This window comes from Terrapene carolina, unplaced genomic scaffold (genome assembly GCF_002925995.2).
Source record: "Terrapene carolina triunguis isolate 2854851 unplaced genomic scaffold, T_m_triunguis-2.0 Scaffold69, whole genome shotgun sequence".
In the NCBI taxonomy this organism is placed as follows: domain Eukaryota; kingdom Metazoa; phylum Chordata; order Testudines; family Emydidae; genus Terrapene; species Terrapene triunguis.
The window spans coordinates 38,693,873-38,721,276 of record NW_020664420.1 but is presented as its reverse complement, the minus strand read 5'-3'; the positions used below and the strand labels follow the sequence as shown (position 1 = coordinate 38,721,276).

The 27,404-nt window shown below is 40.0% G+C and overlaps 1 protein-coding gene across 2 annotated transcripts in view; it reads left to right on the top strand.

Annotated features, from left to right (window-relative positions):
• Nucleotides 1–27,404, top strand: part of IQGAP2 (IQ motif containing GTPase activating protein 2) — a 230,985-nt gene that overhangs the window by 102,445 nt on the left and 101,136 nt on the right. For both annotated transcript variants that reach the window (XM_024194115.2, XM_024194113.2), the window contains exons 3-5: nt 17,805–17,961; nt 22,249–22,326; nt 23,541–23,617. In XM_024194115.2, coding sequence (XP_024049883.1) covers nt 17,805–17,961; nt 22,249–22,326; nt 23,541–23,617 — 312 coding nt within the window. The remainder of the gene's footprint in view (nt 1–17,804; nt 17,962–22,248; nt 22,327–23,540; nt 23,618–27,404) is intronic.

The window sequence follows — 27,404 nt, the reverse complement described above, 5'->3', positions numbered from 1 at the left end:
TATGTCATTCCTATGTTCTAATTTGGTTTTCTGTATTTTTTTCCTTAGCCGAATTGGGGTGTTTTTATTATTCCAAACTTTAAATGTGGTCTGTAAAATATATGAAATCTACCTAGGATTAGCAGTTATTCAGGACTTCTAACTATATTGAAGCATAGACTAAATTTGTGCTAGCAAAGAGATTTTCAGTCCACCATGAAGATTTATATAGAACATGAGAAATTACTAATGCAACTCAATAAGAATGTTATCTGGCTACTTCAAAACATTATATACAGCAATATTTAAATAAGACATGAAAATTGGAATGACAAAGCTGCTTCTGCAGATCAAAAATTCTGTAAAGGGTCTTTAAAACATCAAATGGCTGCCAGAGTTTTCTCTTGTGGATCATTTTAAGAATACAGCCTGTCTGGTCTACCATGAACAGCAGGAGATAGTTTCTCTTCTGAGCAGTAATATATAAATTCTGATCCCTCGTTGCCAAATTTCCCCAGAAGGTGATGCCATCTGAAGGAAAATTAAACTTGTAAGTTTATGGAGGGGAGGGTACGATGAGACTGCCTACAATGGCACATAGATGATCTGTGATGACTAGCAGCAAATATCTCCAGTGGCTGGTGATGGGACACTAGATGGGGAGGGCTCTGAGTTACTATAGAGAATTCTTTCCCAGGTGTCTGGCTGGTGGTCTTGCTGACATGTTCAGGGTCTAATTGATCACCATATTTGGGGTTGGGAAGGAATCCCTTCCCTCCCTCTCCCCCCCCCCCCCCTCCCCCCCGGGACAGATTGGCGGAGACACCTTTTTTCTTTTTTTTCCCTCTTCACTTTCCTCTGCAGCATGGGGCACAGGTCACTTGCAGGTTTAAATTAGTGTAAATGGTAGATTCTCTGTAACTTGAAGTCTTTAAATGGTTTGAGGACTTCAGTAACTCAGCCAGAGGTTAGGGGTCTATTACAAGAGTGGGTGGGTGAGGTTCTGTGGACTGCAATGTGCAGGAGGTCAGACTAGAAGATGGTCCCTTGTGACCTTAAAGTCTTAGTCTGAGTCTTACTGTAACTTAAACAGTATTTCTCAACAGTAGTTGTACATTCTTATGGGTATATTGAGACAGGCTGGAGGCCAAACACCTTCAGCAACCTGAGAAATATGGACAACTAGTAATACATTAAACTTGTACCTCTTTATTTTATACCTGCATACATAGATGTTCTAAATAATTCTTTTGAAATTAAAACAAAAACCTTGTCAATGAACACTTTGGTCCCCCATGTCTGGTTATAATGTTTCAGCTCAAACAGCTCTGCTTCTTCTATGCAGACTGAAGTTCTCTGCTAACACTAGTACACTCCAAGTGCAAAAAGCTATTTTGGGTCTTCTGAATAGCAAGTTTCCTGATTGGCAGGTTTGGTTTCTTCAGTGGGTTTCATCAAAATACATGTTATTTGGGACCTCCTAACAGACTTCTCTAAAACCTTTATTTTCAGCAGATTCTGTTAGTAATTATTTATTACCTGTAGTGTGTCCAATGCAATTGGGTACTCTGCAGAACAAAAAGACACAAATGTACCATTTAACTTTAGGTGTGATGTGAGTGTTAACAATAAGGGAACTTGAGTGAGAGAGGAATAAGGGTTAGTTATAAGATCACTTTCCATTTATGGTATATGGACATGTTAATGGCTTGTTAAAAAAAATAAAACTTTTTTTCTGCAATTTAGTTGACACTGAAGAAGCTGGTTTTTTAGAAGGCAAGAGGGTTGTGGCCTGGCAAATTTACCTAGTGTAGATTAATGTGAAATGCTAACTCTCATTTTTCCTGGGGGTGTGAACCACATTATACAAGCCGAGCTTGTAACTGCAGACGTCAGTTTTAGAAAAAATTCAAACTGCAGTAGCACCTATAAACAGGGCTGGCTCCAGGCACCAGCCCAGCAAGCAGGTGCTTGGGGCGGCCACGGGGAAGGGGCGGCATGTTGGGCTCTTTGGCGGCAATTTGGCGGCGGGTCCTTCGGTCCCTCTCAGAGGGAAGGACCTGCCGCTGAAGAAGAAAGCGGCGGGGTGGAGCTGATCGCGATCGGGGCTTTTTTTTTTTTTTTCTTCTTCCCCGCCGCTTGGGGTGGCAAAAACCCTGGAGCCGGCCCTGCCTATAAAAGGGACATGAGAGACAGACCACAGTGCTGTCGTACTGGATTCTTTGCCCACACTGGATCTGTCTCTTAGGCCAGGTCTGTGCAAGAAACTTTTTATCCATAAAGCCAAATGCAACATTTCTATACCGGTGAAAGCACTGGTACAGATGCATTTATACCAGCATTAAAGTGCTTTTGTTGGTATAGTTTGTTTTTGCTCGTTGAACTAGTATAACTACACCAACAAAACTTTTTAAACATAGACTAAGACAAAGCTTCTCTCCAATCCAAATTTAAGGTGGCTTTTTCCCTTTCAGATTAAGCTAACTTTCACATTTTTCACATGAGGATGCCATGTGATTTATGTGGGTGCTACTGGTTAATTAGAAAGCCATTAGATCAAATTTTGATACTGTCAGACATCTTGCACATAAGGCCTTCTGGAGATCACTCACCATCCAGTGCCAACACAATGAAGGAAAGGCTTGAGCTTCTGCTGCCACTCTTTGGCTTCAATCCATGTTGTTCGTAAATACTCCTTAAAAACAAACCTAGACCCTGAATGAAGAAGCATGATAAAACATGCATTGCAACCACCGAGTCTTGTTAACTCTGTTACATGCACCCTACCTTTCTAGCTGCCTGGGATATGATCAACTTGGCTCTGTCCTTGGTCCCCTTCTTGTTTCCGTCTACACCTTATGTCTGGGTAATCTTGTATGCACACAAAATTCAACTACCATCTCTGTGCTGAACACTCACAGATCTGCCTCTCTACTCCATACCTTTCTTCTGTCCAAACTAAAATCTCCGCCCCCTCTGACATCTTCTGGATGTCTAGCTGTCGGCTCAAACTCAAAATGACTAAAATAGAACTCTTAATCTTCCAGGCCCAAGCCCTCCCTGCTACCTCCTTTCTTGGTTACTGTGACATCACCACCATCTTTCCGGTCATTCGAGCCCATAACTTGGGATCATTCTTGGCCTTGGGCCTCTCTACATCAAGTCTATGTATAAATCTTGCAGATTCTTTCTGCATAAGAAATAAGATATATGGGCTTTTCTACCCATCCCCATACCTAAAACTCTCATCCAAGGTTTCATGATAACACATCTATGTTACTGCAAATACTCTTCTTTGACCTTGACAATTACAATCTTGTTTCACTCTAATCCATTCAGAGTCCTGCTGCAGAGATCACTTTCCCAGCCCATTGCTTTGACCATGTCACCCTTCTCTTTGCATCCCTCCACAGGTTCTCTTCTTTATTGCATCAAACAAAAACTGTTTGTCACTCTCAAGGCCCTTCTTTGGCTTAATCTCATTGTATGTATAGTCTCTTACTTGCTATCAAAATGTCAGCTCCCACGTGTGACTAGCCCATGCCTCCAACCTCTATCAAACAGGCATCTTCATGCTTTCTTCCATGCTGACCTTCAGTAGGTCCTATTTCTCTTCCTCGCTCCAAACCATCCTCCTCACATCCCTTCTTGAACCGCTCCCATGATGCCTACAAAGAACTTGACACCAGTTAGGCCGGTGGTGTGCTGATACCACTGCCTATCATGCTGACCAATGCTGTCTCACTGTTTTCGTTGTACTCCCCTGTCTGTATCCATCTACTGTCTTATACTTTGATTCTCAGCTCTTTGACACAGGAACCATTTTTGTTGTTGTTTCTATAAGTGCTTAGCGCAGTGGGGTTCTGGTCCTTAATGAGGGCTCCTACTCACTACGGTAATACAAACAAAAAATTATAACTATCTCCCAAGTTGCCCCCAAGAAACCACCCCAGATTTTTAAGATCTTGAAAATAAGTTACCTAACTCCCCCCAAAAATGTTGCTGTGGCATCTTAACATTTAATTTAACATAATTTCATTGATACACCTAACTCAATCATGCCTAATCAGCTGGCCTGCTGACTGCCATTCTTGCAGCTAGGAAGAACTAGATAAGGCTTCCTCTGGAGCTACTCATTGTGGTTTCTTTATCTACTACTGCACTGCGAACTCCACTCCAGTCCCCCTCCCTCCTTCCTTTGCTTCCTCCCCACGGTCTTTGCTGCCTTGCCAGCATTTCTTCCCAGCCCTTGGCAGCTTGGAGTCAAGCCAAGAACAGGAAAGTAAGAGGGGCCTCATGATGATGCAGACTCATGGCTTGTTAGTGTTGAACCCTGTTCAATATATTATCTTCGAGAACTGTTGCTGAATTTGATGGGCATGATATGAAACACTAAATTTTAATGTCACTGCATATCTGAAAAAGTAGCAAAATGAAATCTTTTACAAGAGTTGCATGAAAGTACTTGTTTAATTGTAGAGATTGGAGAATGATGTCAGAGTGCAGTGAAATGTGCAAGTGCATATTGCTATAAACGGGAATGGTGACTGCAGATGCTAGAAGGCTCTGTACCTTTTAGTTAAGTGCTGAGTAAACAAGGCTTTGCTTTGTCAGATGACTTGCTGACTGAGACAGCAAACACAGGCCTGGATGGGCCATCCTAAACTTTAGAACAGTATTCTGAGTGGCAGTTTACAGTCTGAACTTTAATCACTAATTAACCCACATAAAAGCACAGTGGGATAAAACAGATTAAAATAGCAAATAGTTTCTGTGCTGCCACCTTGTGAACTTGGATTTTGTAACCGTATCCTCAAGATTAAATTTGTAGATGTGGCAGCAAAAGCCTGGCATGAAAATGTAATGTATATAAGTTGTCACTTACTTTTAATATACTGCACACAGGACCTAATTCTCCACTGTCTTGCATCTTATGTAATCACTTATACCTGTGCAAGTTGAACACAGTGCATAAAAAATGCTACCTCAAGAGAACCATACTGTTATGCTAATATTGCATGGGTGTGATTGGCTAAACAGGATGCCAGGTAATGGAGAATACAGCCCATAATAGTCAATGCTTTCACATGCACAATGTGTATATATGCACTACTAATAGATTCCTTAAATATAGTTTTAAACTATTGTATCAAGGTTGAAATGCAAAGCATTCTTACTAGTACAAGTTAGGGTACTTCAGCAAGAGTAAAATTATAAGTATTATAATTTTTCTTAGGAAGACTCAGATAGGTGTGGTAGAGATTAAAGTTCTAAACTTGCCCTGTATTAAAACAAGATTTTTGGGAGTGCAATAAGTCATAGCATTCTCTGCTCCACTGCCTAGGCATGAAATATCAACTGTGCCTTGCATAAGGCTCTATTCTGTGTCCTGTGTTGAAGAACGGAGTTAAGGAGTTCCGATAGATTCGGTAATGCTGAAAATACAGCACAGTTGTGCCCTTGTCCTAAAGCCATGTCTTCAGATTATTTAAAATACACATGCACTAGCCAGTATGGGGATGCTATAGGAATTAAATTCTGAAGGGTTAGGTACTTTTGATTATGTTTCTGGAATAGTGGGAGGACAGGTATAATGAAGAGGTTAAGTGTCATCCGCATACCCTGTATTAGTCACTTCCTTCCTCTTCTCCTTATTAATAGAACAACATTCAGTTGCCAGATATGCAACTGATTGGAGTCCAAACTGTGAATACCCAGTCTGTGTATAGTTGACACTTGTCTGTGGAAATCCGTATGCATTTAAAAAGGGGAAAACAACAAAATAGCTTTGCATGCTAACCTCTGCTACTGTTTGTTGTCTTCTAAGAAGAGGATTTTTAAATAGACTGTGAACTCCAAATAATCACTGTAAGTTTATCTCCAGGTCAGACACATTTCACTTCATCACAGTATGTGTGCTCGCCTCATCAGAAAACAGACCAAAAAGATGGTGGTGGTCAGCTATGAACATTCTAAAAAGGAATGGGGGTGGTAATTAATCTTTTATATTATTTTAGTAATTCTTCTAAGTAACAACTCGGTATTTATTTGGCTACTGATCTTTGTACTCTTCATGCTTCATTGAAGCTGCCTACTAAAACGCATGGAAAATATTTATGGTCTTGGTTACACATATTAAAGAATAACTCAAAATACATTTTGTTTTTAAAGTACAAAGCAGTTCAGATAATGTAGCAATATTTAATATTTGCCACAAACATGTTTATTGCTTTGAGCTTGCATCCAGCACTTGTCTTGATGCCCAATGCTGACCGTTAGATGTAACAATTCAAATGCAGTTATGCCTTTGCAGTGCCCTTTTTATTTACCAGAGCACAAATTAAGAACAGTATATTTTCGTAATCAGTTACGTTTATGATGATGTCTTAGTGCTTCTAGTTACTCCACCAACTCTTCTCTTGTCTGTTATGACTTTTTTTTTAAAAAGTACATGCCTTTTCCAAATGTAAGCATGACCTCTCATGTTACTTCTATATTGCACAGTAAAACCTAGAAACCGGAATCTTTTGCAGTGTGGCACTCATAAGGTCTGGCATAGAGGTAATCACTGTTACTATGGCAGGAATTCGCTAACTTTTTGATGTCTTCTGATTTATGGTGCCAAGAATAAAAAGCATTGTACTGTAGATAGAAGCTCAGCACTTAGTCCTGGCTGTCTGTCAGTGGCTCCAAATGTATCAGTTACATTTTTGGAGTCTTTCCTCTTGAGGATTAGGTAGTGTACAGTATCTAAAAAGGCAAATTCTTCTGTCTCTAAGCTGACAAGTACTGTAGTATGCAGAATATAAGAACTTTTGTATTCTAAGGATAGCTTTCTGTTTATTAAAACATATATTGTATGGGAAATATATGATTATATTCCTTTAAAAAAAAATTAGATACTTAGTTGCTTCTATCAAAGTCCAATGTGCAAGGTTAATAAAAACCTAGTTATTCATCTTTTCCACACCTGGTTTAGATATTCAAGAAGGAATAATTTCAGCAGATTTTAAAGATGAACCAAAATGATTTCATTTAAATAAATATTAAGCTGTATTGGTTGAATAGATCTAGACTTCAGTTAGAAATATACTTTTAAAATGCGAGAACTGAAAACCCCCTCACTTACCTACCAAGCTCAGAGTTCAAGCCCTTAAGATTGTTTTCTGTTACAGTTGATGGAATCACTGATTCCCTCAGGTAGTGTAAAGATGACAGCTCTTCCTCTGCATTAGGTGTTAATGTCATTGATTGTCTGGAGGCAAAACATCCTTGAACTCTGATCTTGCCAGAGAAATAGGCTTTTTATGTACCATTTTGTTTGTTTAATCTCTTGAGCTATATGTGATAGTTACCTTAATGATGGCTAGGCATACACTTGCAGGGTGAAATACTGTACCTCCTGCTATGGTACACCCCTTACACCAGCCCTTGCCGGTGTTGGGGCTTGTAGAGCCTCTTCTGCTATCCCAGCCGCTTTACTTGACATACAGGAGCTGAGAATCCTGCCTTCAAAATCCCTTCTCCTTTTTGCTAGATGTCCTTACTGTGGTCACTTATTTCAGATTTGGAACTAGGATGACCACAGATTCTAAGGCCAGAAGAGACCACAGTGAGCATTTAGTCCGACTTCCTGCATATCATATGCCAGAGACCTTCCCTGAATTATTTCATTTTGAACTAGAGCAAATATTCTAGAAAAACATCCAATCATAATTTTAAAATTGCCAGTGACGGTGAATCCACCATAACCCTTGGTAAATTGTTCCAATGGTCAGTTCCTCACTGTTGAAAATGTATGCCTTATTTCTGGACTGAATTTGTCTAGCTTTAAATTTTATCCATTGAATCTTGTTGTACCATACTGTGTATAGTACCCTTGATTTTAGGCAGTGCTTAATTTGTAACGAAAAGTGCTGGGGCTCAAGCAATTTTTTACTTTAATAACTGACGTGGCAACCCCAGAGGTGCTCGGGCTATGAACCGCCAAGTCTAGAGGTGCTAGGGCTCAGCCCTGGCAAGCCTTGGCACAAATTAAGCACTGATTTTAAGAAAAGTCTCTAGGGGCTCCAAGCCAAGCTTTGTTTGGGCTGGGCTTCTCTTACTGTAGTCACAGAGAAATGCAAATAGTCAAACATCCTGTATTGCACTGTGACTCCGCCTTTCATAGAAGATTAGGGTTGGAAGAGACCTCAGGAGGTCATCTAGTCCAACTCCCTGCTCAAAGCAGGACCAAACCGGGCCTTAAAAATCTCTAAGGATTGAGATTCCATCACCTCCCTAATTTACCCATTTCAGTGCTTCACCACCTTCCTAGTGAAATAATTTTTCCTAATATCCAACCTAGACCTCCCCCACTGCAACTTGAGATCATTGCTTCTTGTTCTGTCATCTGACACCACTGAGAACAGCCGAGCTCCATCCTCTTTGGAACCCCTCTTCAGGTAGTCGAAGGCTGCTATCAAATCCCCCCTCACTCTTCTCTTCTGCAGACTAAATAATCCCAGTTCCCTCCACCTCTCCTCATCAGTCATATGCCCCAGCCTCCTAATAATTTTTGTTGCCCTCCATGGACTCTCTCCAATTTGTCCACATCTTTTCTGTAGTGGGGAGTCCAAAACTGGACGCAGTACTCCAGATGTGGCCTCACCTGTGCCAAATAGAGGGGAATAATCACTTCCCTGGATCTGCTGGCAATGGTCCGACTAATGCAACCCAATATGTCGTTAGCCTTTTTGGCAGCAAGGGCACACTGTTGACTCATATCCAGCTTCTCGTCCACTGTAATCCCCAGGTCCTTTTCTGCAGCACTGCCGCTCAGCCAGTCGGTCCCCAGCCTGTAGCAGTGCATGGGATTCTTCCATCCTAAGTGCAGGACTCTGCACTTGTCCTTGTTTGAACCTCATCCAATTTCTTTTGGCCAATCCTCCAATTTGTCTAGGTCACTTTGGACCCTATCCCTACCCTCCAGCATATCTACCTCTCCACCCAGTGTAGTGTCATCCACGAACTTGCTGAGGGTGCAATCCATCCAGTCATCCAGTTCATTAGTGAAGATGTTGAACAAAACCAGCCCCAGGACCGACCCCTGGGGCACTCCACTTGATACCAGACTAGATGCTAACTAGACATAGAGCTGTTGATCATTACCCGTTGAGCCAAACGATCTAGCCAGCTTTCTATCCACCTTATAGTCCGTTCATCCAATCCATAATTATTTACTTGCTGGCAAGAATACCGTGGGAGACCATATCAAAAGCTTTGCTAAAGTCAAGGTATATCATGTCCACCGCTTTTCCCATATTCACAGAACCTATACTAGCAATAGTTTCAGATCTGTTAAGGCCACAATGTTAGATTGGATTATGATGCTATATAGCAGAAATAAGGAAAATGTGTTCTGCAAAACCATGTGCGGAAATTCTGGTCTTGCTGACTGCCGAAATTGGCAAACGCTTCATGATGTTTGTTGATAGCCAGAAGTGTATCTGCTGCTTTTGTGTTGAAGAAAAATAACTGCTTTTTTTGTCCTGTCCAATGTTCCATTATAATCTGTCCTCACTTAGCCTTTTTGTATTTGTAACTCATGCAGTAGTCAGCCTCCAGAAATAAAAATTTATGCTAACTGTTGAGTGCTCAATGAAAAACATTTTGAGAGCTCTCCACCAAGACAACCTTGATTTCTCGACTGCGGGAATAAAATTACTTTTAAACCTTCAAAGCTATCTACAGAAATTGGCACTGTCAAATGTGTATCTCATCTCTATATACTACAACTCTCTCTTGCATTTAATGACAATCAAATTTGCATACAACTATGCACTCTAGTAGCTACATAAAGGGCAGGATAAGCAGCCACTTGAGAATGATCATATGGGGAATAAGAATGCAAGGCTGAATTCTGAACATTAGAGTTTCCTACCATGCAGCTCGCTGCACTCTGACAAGGCTACAAATGTGCCACCACGTACACGGACAGCATAGCTTTGATGGTTCTCACCAATAACATGTTCTTTCCCAAGTGCCCTAATTATGCATACTCGGTCTTTAACACTACCATTATTTTAAAGACGTTTATGCATCTAACTTTATTTGGAAGACCATAACAAAGGAGAGAGGAAAAGATGGTGGTTGAATAAGCACATGGCCTCAAAGCAGGATTTTCGGGTCCTTGGATATGATGTAGATGCAAGCATCCAATAAGCCTTAATGGTCTCCAGGATTGCAAGAGAGACTGGTGACATCTGGAAGCAAATAGCCAAAAGTCTGTTCAGTTTACAGCAATGGGTAAAGAATACTAAAATAGTAAAGCGTAGGGCACTTGTGTCCTCAGAAAACTTACTGAGATGACATGAAAATGCCATCGTATATTAATCTTTGGCTTTGGGGGGGAACCCCTCAAAAACTATATATCTGTTATTTCCTTCCATTATATCACGTCATTCACCTGTAACTAAATCTGTGAAATGATTGTATTTGAATGTACTGAATGTATTTGTTGAGAAATGTTACAATTATTTACATAGGTATTAGACAAGATACTAATGATGATGAGCAGAGATATAGGTACCTAGATAGATAGACCAAAAACTCTTGCTTGCATATCAGTTCATGCTTTTTGCTTTTGGACAAATTGAGAACATGTTACGATATTATAAAATGCCAAGCTGACATTTCTGTGGCAGTACTAGCTACAGATAAGACTCTAAATATGTCTAGATATTGTATATGTATTTCTGCATATGTGGTTGAACAAATAAAACTCTTGGCATCCACCTTGAAACTGACGCAGATCATCAGCTGCAAACTATTGAAACTCTTATGATGGAGCTGTGACCACTTTAAACTAGCTGAGGCCTGGCCCCTGGTTCTCTTCTTTTGCTATTTTTTTCCATTTTACAAATACTTTAAAATAAGAAATGCCAAGATACATGCAGTCATATTTGTATCCTCTTCCCTATTGCTCCCATGACCTTTCTCTTCTCCCTCCCTCCCCCACCACCAATCTCCTTCTTTTCACTGATATTGTAAGTTCTTCTGAGCAACTGCCATGCCCTTTTTATTGATCTGAGACACCTTATACACTTTTTGGCTGCCTGTCAGATTACAATGACAGTTTTGTTTATTATTCATATTTATCTTTCTCAGTATGTGTTCCCTCTGTTGCTCTGCTACTCTTTGTTCTAAAGATCTTTTCCATTCATCCTCAGCCCCTTTCCTCTCATGTGCTCTTCCTGGTGCTCCTTTCTGCCCCATTATCATTGCCAGGGGGACTCCCCAGAAGCAACAGGATGGCTCCCAGAGCATCTCACTACATAGGGCAGTAGATGAGAGCCAAAAATATTTGGTCCTTGTTGAACAGTGGGAACGAAGTAAAAAATGGGAAGAGCATGTGGGGAGAGGGAGGAGTTAAACACTACTTTCCTGGTGTCCCTGGTTTAGCAAGTCTTGGGATGTCCAGGCTTACCCACTCTCCACCCATTGATAACTTCTAGCCCCATTACCCATGGCTGCTATTACCCCTAAGTGATAAGAGCAGAGTCTTCATGAAGAATATAAATAATTACCTATTCCTACTCAAAGGCTGGCTTTATATTTCTATAGAAGTGGCTCCAGACCCGGTTAATCAATGTGTACTTGCACAGCTCTGAGTGGGTCCCTCAACCACCGAAAGGAAGGAGAGAAAAAAAAAAAAAAGGAATGGGCAGCTGGTGGCTCGGGGACTGCACCAGCGCATCAGATCAGCCCACATGCTGGAAGGTGCACAGGGAAAAGTTTGCTCCCCCCACTGTGTTACTCCTGCATTTTTTGTGTGGACCTACTGCTGGCCGTAAAAGGCATGCTGCTGCTGTGAGAGTGCTCTATTGCTCCGGTAGGGGATGGCATTGCATAGCTGCCCCAGGAGCTGTTTCCTTACAAGCAAGCATGCTCAGGCTACTGCTGCTGACTAACCACCTTGAGAGCTGGCGCTGCTTGTTGTTACCCCATGGATGAGTATGTAGCCACTTTGGGGTGGAGAGAAGAGAGAGGCCTTTGGCCCTCCAAAGGGTTTTAGTGGATTTTGTGGCCCTCTACTATCGCTGTCACATGCTGTAAGTTTATGAGAGGTGGTAGGTTCCCAATTTCCATAGTTCACAGGGCCCCAAAATTCTTTAATCTGGCTTGGGTGGTGCAGTCTTTAATATTCTATTCAAATTCTTATGCTGCACCCATAGCAGAGTCAGTGTGTATTGCAACCTATTCAGGTGAGCTTTTCCTCTTGCATGCCGTTTTCGACCTGATGGTGGTGTCCCCTTTATTTATGTATTAATGAAGGGAAGCTGAAAGTGCGCCTTGCCCTTGGAATGGAAAGTGGTGAGGTTTGTGGCAATTCTTGAATCCTGCAGGAGTTTTCTCCAGATTTGAGCCACTCCCCCAAGAAAGCTCTGCTGCGCACACAAATAACTGTTGTTAACTTTGAATAGACAATTCTGTTGTGCCCGAGGAGGGGAGTTGTCACATGTGGTCCTTGTGTTAAAAATCCAGGTTGATCTTTTCAGTATCCTGGGTCCCGATCATTAAATAACTTGAAGAGAAGGATTGAGTCCTAGAACTTGATGTGATATTATATAAGGACTCAGTATAAGGAACAGAGGATACATTTGATGAACTCATGGTAACCCATATTTAGGCTTGGCAGAATTCAATTTTTATTGTTCTATAATTTCAACAGAGATCCATGTTTATTTGTAAGCATTTTTTATTTTTATTGATTTTAGTTTCCAGTTTCACAGGAAATTGAGTGTGGGGGGGTGTTAAACAATAATTATTTAATGACTGTGTAGATATTGAGATTGCAAAAGTTAAAGCTTTATAACTGTTAAAACACCAATTGTCCACGTCACATAATGGATCGTCTAGAACTGGAAGGGACCTTGAAAGGTCATCGAGTCCAGCCCCCTGCCTTCACTAGCAGGACCAAGTACTGATTTTGCCCCAGATCCCTATGTGGCCCCATCAAGGATTGAATTCACAACCCTGGGTTTAGCAGGCCAATGCTCAAACCACTGAGCTATGTCAAAATATACAAAATAATTAAATCAAACTCCAAGTTCTCAAGCAGCATTTTTCTTTTCCTGACTTTAAATTGATTGTCTATGGAAACACTTTTTTGTTTGTGTGTGCATGGTAAAATGGTGGACAGACATTTACTGGTGAAAATCCAATTCTTCCAACCCTACCCATACTGCTGAGGAAGCATGCTATGTTTTGGACTAGTCACTTCCTGAGTGCTGGCTGACTAGAGTAAAAGTTCAAATTTGACCCTTCATTAACTCCCATTCATCAGTTGGCCAGCTCTATGTGCTGCTTATACAACTGTTTTAGAAGCCATAGGTCAGGAATAGCAAAAATGATCCATTGAAATAATTGGCCTCAGCAGAGTCTGTATTCACACTAACTCTGAGGCAAATGTAGTTTTTCTTATAGTCTTCTCCTGCTTTGGAGAAGACAAATAGTATGACACTTTGCTCTTGCATGTATATTTTTCCATGGTCATTAAAAAGTGATAACTCAAAAAACCTTGGCATGTATCCATACAGTATAAATATATTGGGTGGAACAGGGGGAAATATGTCAGTGAAACCATACTTTCCACTCAGTTTCGGCACTGCAGGCTGCAGTGCTTCTTAATGACACTGGTTCCATACAGTTTTGCCTGATACTGTCCAAGATCTATTGCTGGTTGTTTCCTGAAGAACTATTTGGATAGTCTTTGCCTCAGTGAAACCACTTTCATCTATCCTGTAATGAATCAAAATGCAACAGAATACGTCATCGTCTCATGAGTCTTTCTAACCTAAGACATAATGATGAAGTGTGCTTTTTCCATTCTGGGGTGAGAAATTGGCTGATTGTTTTTGAATCTTGGATTCCAACCTCAGTTTTCTGAACATCTAAACCTCTGGTGGACAGGCTGTTGTACAGTATGTGTGAACTGGTCTCTGACTGCCTTAGTGATCAGAAAGTGAGACAAACCAATGTCTAAAGCATCCTCTCCTCCCATCTGTAATCATGTTAACATCCCTATGGCAACAGGAATTGCTTAGGTGGAAAAATAATATTGGAGAAAGTACTGAATGTATTCGTAGCTCATTTTAATGTGACTTAACAGGGAACCCAGTATCACAGGGCCGGCCAGCTTGCTGAAGACCAACAGTGCTGTATGGAACACTGTTTTGAGAACCTCTGGTCTAATCTGAGTACTGACTTTCAAGACTCTGCTAAGTTGTTCGTTTTTAATGTTTCAGTATAAATGTTCTGAGGGGTACTACACGTCAACCGTAACTTGTATTTTTTAATTATTCTAATACAAATTAGCTAAAAGATTAGTTTGAAAACTTCATGAGGTTTAATTAGTCTAACATTTTAGATTTAATATAAACTAGGTATAGAGCAATAACTGATTAAGGTTGGCAAAAATTGATTTTTATATACTTTTGATAATATCTGTGTTTTGTTTTTCAGATTTTCTATTATTGATTTTTACATTTTCACAGGAAATTGAGGGGTGTCAGATAATCATTCAATAGCAGTAGACATGGAGATTCAGAGTGAAAGCTTCATAACTTAAAACACAAATTGTCAAATATCACATCAAAATATACAAAGTAAATAGTCTTAAACTCTAGCATCATTTTTCTTTTCTTTATCTTCTCACATCCTCAGTTGCATAAGGCGTTCACCAGTTTCCACCATTTATTCTGGTCTTCTACTGGTCTGTTCAGGCTTCTGAGTGTCATGTTAATGGATGTGGCTTCTTTGTGCATTATTCTACATAATGTTTCTCTAGGTCTTCCTCTTTTTCTCTTTCCAAGCAATGTCCATATTATAACTTGCCACAGAAGTCATTTTGGTGATGTCCTTAAAGCATGGCTTAAATAGGTCCATTGTTATCTTTCCATATTTGCTGTAGGTTGGTTTGCTCTCCTTTTTGAATTTCTAATGTTGCAAGAAGTTCTTTCCAGTGGACTGTGAAGAGCTTCCTCAGGCATTTACTTTGGAATGAGTTGATCTTCTTCTCAATTTCTTTCTTCTATTTCCATAACTCTGCTCCATAAACTGCTAATAACTTTTTTTTTAAGGTTTTTGTGTCAATGCCAGTTTTGAAATCTTTTCAGGTTTATGAAAGTTGTTTGCTGCTTTTGATATTCATTGTTTGACATCTAGCATGGCATCACCAGCATTGCACTTATCACTTCTCTAGAAATGACGTACTACTTGTAGTGTTTCTTCATCCACTCTAATGGTTACTTTTGGGACATTGATAGCAATATATTTTGTCTTTCCCCCCTTGTTGATGAACAAACCAACTTGTTCTGCTGTGTCTGCCAAAAGCGGTCTTGTCTTCCATTAAACAATAAGTTAGATCCAGGGTTCTCAAACTTTTTTTTTTCCGCGGACCACTTGAAAATTGCTGAGGGTCTTGGCGGATCACTTAATGATCTATCCAAATGTTGTTTGTACCATTAGCTAACTATTGTAAAGCGCTTTGGATTAAAGAGCTATATTAAAAAAAAAAGTAATGTGTTTTTTATTCTACAAATAAAAGCACACAACTCGTATAGTAATATCAGTGGTCTTGCCTTTCTAATGCGATGGATGTGCCCTCTCGCCTCCACAGTGGCAGACCCCAAACTGGGGCTGGGAAAGAGGAGGGTCTCTCCTCTGTTATAGCAGCCCCCGAGCTGGGGCTGGGAAGGAGGGGGGTCTCTCCCCAGCAGCTGCTGCCCTGGAATTGTGGGAAAGTCGCCTCTTTCTCTGGCCGCCACATCCCTGCATGTCCCAAATTCCCCCCCCCCCACTCCCTCTTCTCACCCCACTGCCCCCTCCCACCTATTCCCCCCCGAGGCCGCCACCTCACTTTACATGTGCGTCTTCTCAGGGGCCAGGCACCTAATTAGTGGAGCCACACCTGCGCAGCTCCTCTGTTTAGGTGAGTGGCCCTTAATTCTCTCGTGTGTGGCCCCCCCACGCGCGCACCTTAGAGAGAACTATCCGTGGACCACCTGAATGGAGCTCGCAGACCACAGGTGGTGCACAGACCACAGTTTGAGAACCTCTGAGTTAGACTAAACAGGACAATATTGTCAACAAAAACAAGGCCATCCAACTGTGCTTCATTGGGGGGAGGGATAGCTCAGTGGTTTGAGCATTGGCCTGCTGAACTCAGGGTTGTGAGTTCAATCCTTGAGGGGGCCACTTAGGGATCTGGGGCAAAATCAGTACTTGGTCCTGCTAGTGAAGGCAGGGGGCTGGACTCGATGACCTTTCAAGGTCCCTTCCAGTTCTAGGAGATAGGATATCTCCATTCGTCCATAAAATTCCCTGATTGCCTTTTGCGGTTACTTTCCTCATGACAGTGCAAAACAATAGTGGGGACATAATACATCCTTGCCTTACTCTAGTTGTCACTGCAAACCATTAGCTGATATTGTCACAGTTTCTGACTGCACATTCAGCATCATCATACATCCTTGATTACTTTAATTATTTTTGGTGGTGTTCCATAGAGTGCTATAATTTTCCAGAGACCGCCTGGGTATGCTGTCAAAAGCCTTCACGAAATCTATAAAATTTATCATGAGTTTCTTTCTGCTTTGTTTTATAGTATTTCTAACAACAACAATATGGTCTGCCTGTGAGCTCAGTGGTCTAAAACTGCTTGTTCCTCTCTAAGTTGACTGTTTCCTGATACATACCAGGATGATGTTGCACATGATTTTCTTACTTAGTCTATCTGTAAACTTTTGATTTTTATCAATGGAAGTATTTGTCGGTTTGCATGAGTGGTGAAATTGACAGTTAAACATTTACCGATTTAAAAAAAATCAAATCCTTCCAAGCCTACTAATTTAATATTATCATATCTTTTAGAGGAAGGACTTTCATGCTGTTTACCACTGAACTATTTAGCCACTACAGTTGAGGTTCTTTGGGAACATGACATTTACATGGCTGTCTGTGTGTGTCTGTGTGTATTTGTCAGGCATAATGTTATAACTTGAATGGAAACAGCAAGAAAATACTTGCTGTTTAGTCAATAATGGCTTCACTGTAATGAGTGGTACCAAATATTTCATTAGCATTAATAAAGGACTGCAATACTATAGTAGGTGGAGGATAAAGAGCTGCATAACTGTTTCATGGTGATAGTGGATGTGAATTATCTTGATTTTTCCCAAACTCCTTATTTTTGTACTGTTAGACTATGATTCAGGAAAGCGTCCCTATTCAGAACAGCACTTAATCTCTTGCTTACGTCCCATTGAAGTCCATGGGATTTAACTATGTGCTTAAGTGCATTCCTGAATTGGGGTCTTAATGACTTGTGCACTCCTTTCTATTTTAGAAACAAGTCTGAATGGGACTAATCTGTTTTAAATGTTGACATTGCTCAAGATTTGAGGATACATTGAAGTGCACTGAGACCCATTGTAGCTTGGTACAACATTTAAAGTATCTTATTCTGAGTCAGAAGGCATAGTTCAGAAACTTTGACTCCGTTACCAAAGTATCCCTGACGCAAAAGCTGTCATGGCTCCTTTTGTAGTAGTTTTGATCTGTGGTGCCAATGAGCACATGGGGAGCTCTTCTTCTGTTGCTCTGTGCATGCGTCGGTGCTTTTACTAACACCTAAGGGGTGTGGAGGAGTTGTTGTTTGTTGGTGGTGGTTGCAGTTGTAACTAAGTGTGCGAGCACGTAATGGGATCACAGTTCTAATATAATGTACCATGTTAAAATTGCAACCAACAGAAATATGTAATTCTTGGCTGTGTGTTTTGTAGGTGGATGGAGGTCTGTTTGGCTGAAGAACTGCCACCCACTACTGAATTGGAAGAAGGGTTAAGAAATGGAGTTTACCTGGCCAAACTAGCAAAGTTCTTTGCCCCTAAAATGGTCTCTGAGAAGAAAATCTATGATGTGGAACAGACACGATATAAGGTAACAGGTTTCGTTGGCTGTTGATTAAAACCGAGAGTTAAATATTTGTTGCTCCATCTTTCCCACTCTTTGTTTTAGCACTGGGCGTTGCAGAAAGCTAATGAGTACTTGTTTCTATCGTGTTAATATTTTCTGCATCAGTAGACTGTGTTGTGTCCTAATACATATGGAATTCTACTCCTAGTTTCACTTTTTAAGATCGTTGTATCTTTAGTTAGGAACATTACTCTTACCTTTCTTTCTCCCACTAGTTGCACATTCACATTACTGTATAACTCCCCATAGTCCAATGAAGGACTGACTGTGGTCACCAGCTGGGACATGAACTTGTAACACTGAAGAGCAGGGAGGCAATATGATAAAATAGGAATAACTACTATACAGAAAAAACATGATAGCTGTACTTAAGGTTTTTTAAGACCAAAAAAAAGTGCTTTCAGCTCCAGGGAAAACTTTTTGGTAAGCTCACAAAGTATTACCAACTGTAAAATTACAATCCATTAGGAAATAGGGGCCTAAAGCACTATGAGACTATTTATTTAAAAAAAAGTTACCAAGTTCTTACATGAACTGCTGTATAATTTGTTAGCAAATATCCTCCTTATGAGATCTGCGTGTTTTAATATCAAACACTTTATCATGGAGGAACAAAAATCAGTCAAACAAATCAAGCTCTGCTGTTATAATCACAAGCTGCATAGTTACTTGGTGATAATGGAGAACGCATGTGTATATATATTAGTTTATATTTGGGGACCTCCTTTAAGAGCTGCTTTACTTCAATTTGCATAAGAAGACAGCTAGAGAACGCAAATTTTTAAGGTACATCTGTTTTTGGGGTGTCTTCTGTGCAGGACCAAAATCTGTTCAGGATCTCATGTGATTAAAAAAATGTTTATATAACTTAAAAATTATGCTTATGCTTTTAAAAGATTAAAAATTGTCTCTTGCTTACCTGCCACCTCTGCAGTTCAGGCTTCTGTCTCTCAAGTGGCCCCTAAAACAGGAACATTTTTCTTCCCTTTTTTTGTTCTGTTTTTTAAGTAGTGGTTTTGTCAACTGTTAGGGGAAAATGGCCCTTGGGTCCTGAATTTGAGGCTTGAAATGTAGTGGTGATTGTAAATATTTGTGACTTACAAGCTTGTCTACATGAACACGTATGGCGTCACGAGCTGTGTTGTAAATTTATAGCTTTCTAGTGTGCTGCACGCTGACTCTGTGGACCCTGTTGTTGCACAATTTAAAAAAAAAAAAATGACCCTGGGAACTTTTAGTGCAAAGCAGCAGGCTGTCAATGTGCAGCCCGCAGGAATGCTGTAGATTTACACCACAGCGTGCCGCGATGTACGTGCTTTGTGTAGATGTGCCCCCAAGTTATACGCATGTCCTGTTACTGAGTTGGAATCTTGAACAGTTTATCATACAGCATTGCAAATCGTATATGGATTTCGGAAGACATAAAATAGTTTTTTAATTTATGAAAAACTGCAATCTTTCAAAAGAAGTCTATAGAAGTTTAGACATGATGTTTTTTCTTTAGTTTCATCTCAATAAAAACTAAGTAATACTGCCAAATATGAAGTCCACTAGAAAATTTGTCATTGCTATTGATCTTAAGGTGGAAGGAACTCCAGATACCACTACGACAGGCAATAGTATATAACCTTAATGTAGATTGACTTTCAGAAATGCTTCATCTTAAATTTTGATGGTTAGTACAGAAAGTCTACGGTACAAATATTCTCATGTGTCATATCTTCTCTGTACAAAGATACACTGTTGTGTGGTAACTGAAATGACGTATTCAAAGCCAAAAATGTTGAAAACTACCAGTTCAAGCTCTCTTATCAAACAAAAAAGCCTCATTTTCAGTAGTTATGTGGCTGAAATTAGAAGGATAACTGTTTACTAGTATAATTCACAAACTGGCATGTTTGTGCCTCTTTTCATCATCTTAACTTTTATATGAATTTAGTGTGAATTTTTTTACATGAATTGACAGGCCCTGAGTGTGAAATCCTCTTGCCACGTGAGTAGAGAATTCCAAGCTTTTTGGGAAGCCCAAGAACAACAAAAAAGCAAAATTCTCCATACTGCTTCAGCACTGAGTCAACTCTGACCTAAAGGGGCCTCTCCCATGAAGGAGAAAGTAGTTAATTCCCTATGCTTACAATCATGCTTTCCTTAGTGCCACTGCTGAGACTACAAAACCAGTGCCAGTTGGTGCCAAATTTTTGTGATGTGGCCACGTGCCCACTAGGAAACTGAGACAACCAGACTCAACTTGCATAGGTCATTGGACAACAATCAAATGGTGTTTTTTAGTCACAGTTGGCCTAGACAGGATCTGAAAAACTCTTTTATTCCAAGCCATTATGACTCATAAGACCTTTCATTCAAAGGAATGTGCTAGTGGGGAGTTACCTTCAGACTGAAGCTCGGAGCAGCTAACCAGCACACCTCCAGCTTCACATAGGAAGTAGATTCCGATTGATGTAATCTACAGAGGGGTGGACAGGCCGAACCTGAGTGGTGCTGTGACTCCACCACGTCGTGACCCTGCTTGGTTTGGGGACCTAGTCAAATGTGTTTTTACAGCTATTTCCAAGATTTCACATACTTTTTCAAATTCACGATTTCTGTGACCTAATTTTGGTATAGTTGGTTTCTTACAGTGGTGAGACTTCTAAAGTTACAATCAAGGAGTTGCCTGGAAATGCCAGATGGGCACTTGCATGCAGAATAGGTTCTCAGATGTTGCCTGTTGAAATTGGGTGGAGGGATGAATGGTGCTTAGGGAGGCTTTTTTCTGTTGCTTTTTAAGTGAGCTATGAGAAGAGGATATCTGAGTTTTGCACATTCATATGTTCATGTGAAGCCTTCACTGGGAAACTATGCCTCAGAAGATTTGATTCTAGGACGGTCAATTTTGGAAACTGCTTTTTTCAAAATGAGAACTTGTACTGAAAAAAATCATTTTTTAAAAAATGTCTGGCTTTTTATGGGAAATTTCTTTTTAAATGGTCTGCTTTAATCATGTGAAATTAAATAACTTAAAATTTTTCTGTGAATTTTTTGACCAGCTGTGATTAAATGGCACTTTATAGAATAGACCTAAACATGTTCACAGCTCTCAAGTGCTTAACATTCACATGCATATATGACATCTTAAACTTACATCAGTAGCAACTAATAACTAATCTATTGTATGATTTCCTGCATATATGAGTAAAAGATGAAAAACAGGCTTTTCTGGTCTCTTTTCAAGGTACCTCCACCTTTTTCCCCGGCCTCCTTTTCTGGAGACTGTTTAGAAAAAATATAGAACCAAGAGCCCAAGAGACCTAGGTCAAACTCAAAAGAAAGCAGAGATTTGTCCATAGTCTTGTCCCATGAAAAAGGAGGCATTTCTGAATCCACAAGCTGGCCAAATACTGAAATGCGTCTTCCAATCCTCTTGAAAACTGTTTGCATCTGAAATGCTTGATTTTTATATAGAGGGCTGTGAGAAACTGGTGAAAGAACTTCCACAATTTCATGCAGAATTTTTCAACATTTCAGGAAATTCTGCCTTCTTTAAATATTGCTTTTCTACAAAACTTAAATGTTTTGCATTAAAATCATGGATACTTCAAATTTCCAACTTAAAATTTTGAAGACTGCTTGTGCTCAGAATGGACTTAATTCACTCGTTTCCTTTTTTTTTTTTCCAGTGGAAAAGGGCTTGTTCTTTTAGTTTAAAAATTAGTGTGATATTTCAGTTAAGTGGGCCCACTTCTCAAATTCTTGGCAAAAATGATTTTTCATGTGCTCTTTTCTATGTTGCACACACCTCTAATTACAAATCACCTGAACTCCCCAGATCTCCAGGAGACTTTAACGACTAAACATCTCTTTTCTGTAACAGCCCTGTCTCTCTTATTTGTATTCAGGCTTGCCTTGCCCAACTGGAACAGTAGCCTAATAAGCAAGAAGGCGTCTATAGAATGCTTCTTCGCCTCTTAACAATGGGACTCTTTGAACAAACTTGTTTGGAAACAGGATTTGGCGCACAGGCATTGGGTTTACAAAGTCTACCTAAGAGGATGAGTTGCATGGCATGTAACTGCCTTATGATTTGGCATGCAGTTGAAACATTCTGGCTTTAGGGTCACATATTGAAAACTTAGAATTTTATTCACAGGAGAAGTGTAAAATTGTTAAGCAAAGGAAGGTAAATGGCAAAAGAACATAATCATTCAAAATAATAATCTCTCGTCTTCCCCCTTCTTCCCTTTTCCATATTAGAGATCAGGCCTTCATTTTCGACACACGGATAATACTGTGCAGTGGCTAAGGGCAATGGAATCCATTGGTCTACCTAAGGTAAGTATTTAAATGACATGACACAATAACTGCCCATGGACAAAGTTGACTAAAACAGTGAGATTATTTTCCCCTTAATTTGCTTAAATAAAATATTGTTGAAAGCTTCAGTACTGGGAAGACCTAGTTCAGGAAATAAATCTAAAGCTTAGAAATGTTTGTTTGCTTTTAGTGTCTTTTGTCTCTTGTCACCTTCCATCTGCTACTCATAGTTCCATTATTTTGTCCTATTTTCTTCCTATTTATTTCCAGTGACTTTGTTTTTAGTCTATCCTGAATCTTCCCAGTAGATCCCATGGTGTCCTTCCATTTGATTCCCTCGTAATGATTTCTCTGGGTTTTCTTTCATGTTACTTCCTGTCCTCCTTCCCTTCTCTCTTTGCCCCCATCTTACACATTCCCTTTGCTTTTCTCTCCCTTTGTGTTGCCCATCAACAGTTTCTCCTGATCAAGATATTTAATACAAGGCTGGGTGGAAGCCTTTGCTGTGGCTACTCTCTGAACAGTGCTTAGTGCCTCTCAGTCACGGAACCAATGGCACTTCTGCGCCTTTATGCATTTGCCGAGGCAGCTTGTTAGCCAGCAATGTTTCTTAAAAAGCTGTTTTACTTCTTCATATCTGTAGAACATTAACTCTTATTTCAGACCCTATTGCTTGCTTTAGGCTTGTTCAGTTTATTTGGTGGCTGGCTATGTCAGTTCAACAGACATCTAACTTCTCTTACCTCCACTCTGCCTCCCTCTCTGAAAGATTTCACTCATGTCATGTCCCCTCTGTGCCAGGGAGGGTCATGTACTAGAAGGGCCAAGAGCTTGTCACAGGTGTTGTGACATAATGATATGGAGTGTTGCCTATGACTTCCTGTGGGTACTCTGGGTTGTGAGGCACCTCATTATCACCTGCCCTTAGCATGAGGAAGCTTTGTCTGTATCTGATGGGGAGGACAGCTCCCCAACTCCACTGAACATGGGCAACATAAGCACTCCACTCTAAGCCTTGCAGGCCCTGCTGCTCTCTACAGGTTATTAGGCACACCCCAACCCTCTAGTAGAGCACCTTGACAGTGCTTGCAGTTCTAGATAGCTAATTTGTCTAGTAATGACAATTTAAAGCTATTGTAATGCAGCATCACTGTTCTCTAGAGGGCCCAGTTGGACTAATGAGAGAGTATATATTACTAGTCAGAATAACAATTCTATTCTTTATTTTTTAGATCTTTTATCCAGAGACTACAGATGTCTATGATAGAAAAAACATACCTAAAATGATATACTGCATTCATGCACTAAGGTAACTAGTGATGGGGTGGGGGGAAGTTTAGATTTGGTGACCAACTTTCAGGCCTGTAGTTTCAAACTGGCTTCAGGTAACTGGTGTTCTTAACAAAAGTTTGTACTTTAAAACTTTAGTGTGTCATTGTCTGTTAAGTTTATTGACTTTGTTCTGGGCCATGGGTTTTTGAATACAATATAAGCCTAAATGAATTTTTATTACAGCACTATCGGGCAAATACTTCTGAAGTAGAAGTTTAAAAAAAAAAAAAAACTACTGAAATACGTAGGAGGGCTGTTTGCATGAATCTCCCACAAACACACCATTTGGAAAGTTGACGCATTTGTGTAAAATAAAAAACCTCTTTTAGACACCTCTCAATCTTCAGACACTAAGCAAAAATCACCTTTTTAGAGTGATGGTAACTTCCTCCAGAACCTGATTAAAATTATAGCCTATGGCAAACCACTTGAAACTGTCTCACCGTATTGATTTCCCATTTCTACAAATAAGTTCTGGTACACTTAATTAAGCTTCCATGTTAATACAATGCCAGTAGAAATGTGTTGACCAGGGGAATGAAAATGAGGCTGTGCCTGGACACCAAATTAGAACTATTGCCTTCCAAAGTGAAGACGTTGACTAGTATATACATTCTTAATCATTCATACCCCCAAATTATTTTGCCTCAGGTTTTTAAATGTTGGGCAAATTTCTCTTATAGATATCTAGCTAGTTTAGTTGTAATGCAGTACAAAGCCAGGGAAGTTTTGGTTACACCACTATAATGGAACTAAAAGCTTTTTCTGCCTTAAAAATTCTTCCTCTTGAGATTTAAAGTGTAAGTCTAGAACCTCTGTCTCTGATGTTCTGTTCCTGGTGGTGGTGGTGGTTAGTAGTATTTGCAGACTAGACTCCTTCCTGGTTCTGTTAAGCTCTCTTGCCATATATGGAAGCCTTTTCCTTTCATAACTTTTGTTACAGTGTCAGGATTGTAAAGATGAGTTTGGGGCATAATTTAACTATTCTGTTTTGTCAGCACTCATAGCTGAGCCATTTGGCATGTCAGTAGCCCTAGGAACTACTAAATGTGCCATAGGTGAAATGTTTTACTTATAGCAGAATCGTTGAAATGCTGCTGCTGCTGCTGCTCCTGCAGTCTTGTGTAAGACGTGTACCTAATACCAGTAAATAAGGTATACATTCAAAGTTTAATATTTTTCTTTCAAAATGCTGGGAGTTTGGCATTAGCAGTCATCTCAATTCTTTTGCAATAAGTGTTGCCATTTAAATTATTGCATTCTCAGCTCTCTGTGAGCTGAGGGGTGAAAACATTATCTGTTAACTGGACAGCATCGCAATGATTACATAAATACAGGAGGGTAGTCAAAAACTATGTTGCTGGTCTTTCTGTCAGTGAGTGTCTTGTGTAAGCTTGAAATGATTTCCTGAAGTGGACACATGGGGCTCTTAATATTAAGCAGCTTATAAAGAAATGTTGGGCTAAGTTCCATTCCGGTGATGTCACAATCTTTATTCAGATGTCAGATGTTCTCCAGAAAGGGGAATAGAACCAGGGTTTGAAATGGTTATATTTGCTGAAACTGAAGACTTAATCAGTTGGTGGAATTGACTAATACTTTTTACCCATATTTACTGTATCTTTTTTTTTATACATTTGCTTCAGCTTTGCATGTTGGTTGCAATAGCAGTGTATCAATTAGTATCTTCCTTCTTGAACTGTGTTTTGCAATGGTTTGGTTCTTGAGGTATTCATTTTCCCTTCTGCAGCCTGACCTTGGTCAGGACGCATGCCAAGCCATCAGAGCTGATCTGTGTAGTTTATTGGCCTTCATTCTCAATTTGTTTTCATTTCACTTAAATCCTTCTTGCTATGGTACATATCAGCACAAAGTTACAACACTCAAATCTTAAAAACAAACAAAAAACAAAATGGTACTATCGACCATTGATTCTGTGCCATGAATTGCCCACCCTTTCTTTTGACAGCATTTAACCCTGTGCTGCTTTGAGTTTATGTGTAAGACGCAGGCGTACAGTCACTGCACTCTGTCCACATTTTCTCCGACCTCTTCTAAAATGCACCGTGACCATGTGATACATTTCTCAACTGTAATTGTCTTGCAGCTTAAGCCCCAACGTCTGTCTTGCATTACGCACACAGCTGCATTAAAATAACATTTAAATGTTTGAATTTGCAACATTAAAGTTAAGAAATGCCAGAATTAAGGTTGGCTATGTACCCTTAATTCATCCTCCTTGTGTATGTGCTTTATGATAGTCTTTAATTACATGATCATATATTTTTCTGCAGGACCCCATATGGATTCAATACAAAAGGTGGATGGTGCTCTGGGGGTAAATCATGGTTAAGGTTAAGATTTTGTCACTGTGACTTTTACTAAAAATAACCAGCAGGTTGCAGGCAATAAACAAAAAATCATGGGACCCTGTGACCTGTCTCTTACTTTTAGTGTTTTTAAAAAAAAAAAAAAGGGGGGGGGGTGGACTTGGGGGCAGAGATAGAAATGTCAACTGGAGCCCCATGGGGCGGGGGGACTGACCGCCTGAGCCCCACCAGAAGGGTGGGTGGGTATATGTACGCACTCATGGCACAGACCGAAATCCGTGACTAAATTGTATCCTTACTCATGGTTGTACAGTGAAAAAGGCTATGTTCTGTAGGACCCTATAGCCATTTGTTTCAGAAGTTGGAAGGTATGTTGTGAATGAGGCAGGGGATTACAGAAGAGGATGAACTTCTGCCTAAGGCAACTGAACATTGCTCTGGAGTAGAACTGGATTCTATTCCTGCCTGTATTACAATCCTCCTAGGTGATGCTAGTCAAGTTGCTTAAACTAAACATTTCAGACGTGGACGCTAACTGTTGCTTGTTTTGTGAGAATTTACAATGTGAGATCCTGGTGTTGGATTTGCAGAAATGCTGAGCACTCTCAGCTGCTCCTGAAGTCGATGGGAGCTGTGCTTTAAAAGAATAATGCTAAGTAAATCCGGCTCTAGTCACTTCAAATTGAGCACCAAAATTAATAGATGTTCTTGACTTTAATCTCTCTGTGCCTTGGTACCCCATCTGTAAAATGGGATTAATACCGCCTCACAAAATGTTGTGAAAATAAAATATTTGTGATGCAGAAATACTATAGTGATGAGCACTACGAAAAAGCCCATGAGGGAACACTGAATTCTATATTTGGAGCAGGGTTTGAATTGTGCCCAGTGGATAAGGTCTGTGGCCACATTTTGAACAATAAGGAGAGAACAAAATATTGACCAGCTGCTCATTAAGTGCATCCAATTAGTGCATAGAATAAGGAAGGGGTTCTGGGAGGGGGGGGGGGAAGGAAATGTGATCATGTAATTAAAGACTGTACCATAATGCATATGCACAAGCAGGCTGAATTAAGGATTCTTGTGCAACCTTAATCTGGCACTTATTAACTTTTGAACAGTCGACTTTGCAACCGTAATAATGTTCTTTTAACATAACTTTTGATCTCTATAAATTCCTAGCTTTAAAAATAAAGAAGTCCAAGTGATGGAATTTTTTTTCTCAGGTTTGTTTTTTATGTTGATACTCACATGGCTAATGAGCTGGGTTTGAACCTTTAGATCCATAGCACATACCTCTGCCACTTGAGATAATGGAGTAACTGATAGCAGTAACAACAAGGAGTCTGGTGGCACCTTAAAGACTAACAGATTTATTTGGGCATAAGCTTTCGTGGGTAAAAACCTCACTTCTTCAGATGTATAGAGTGAAAA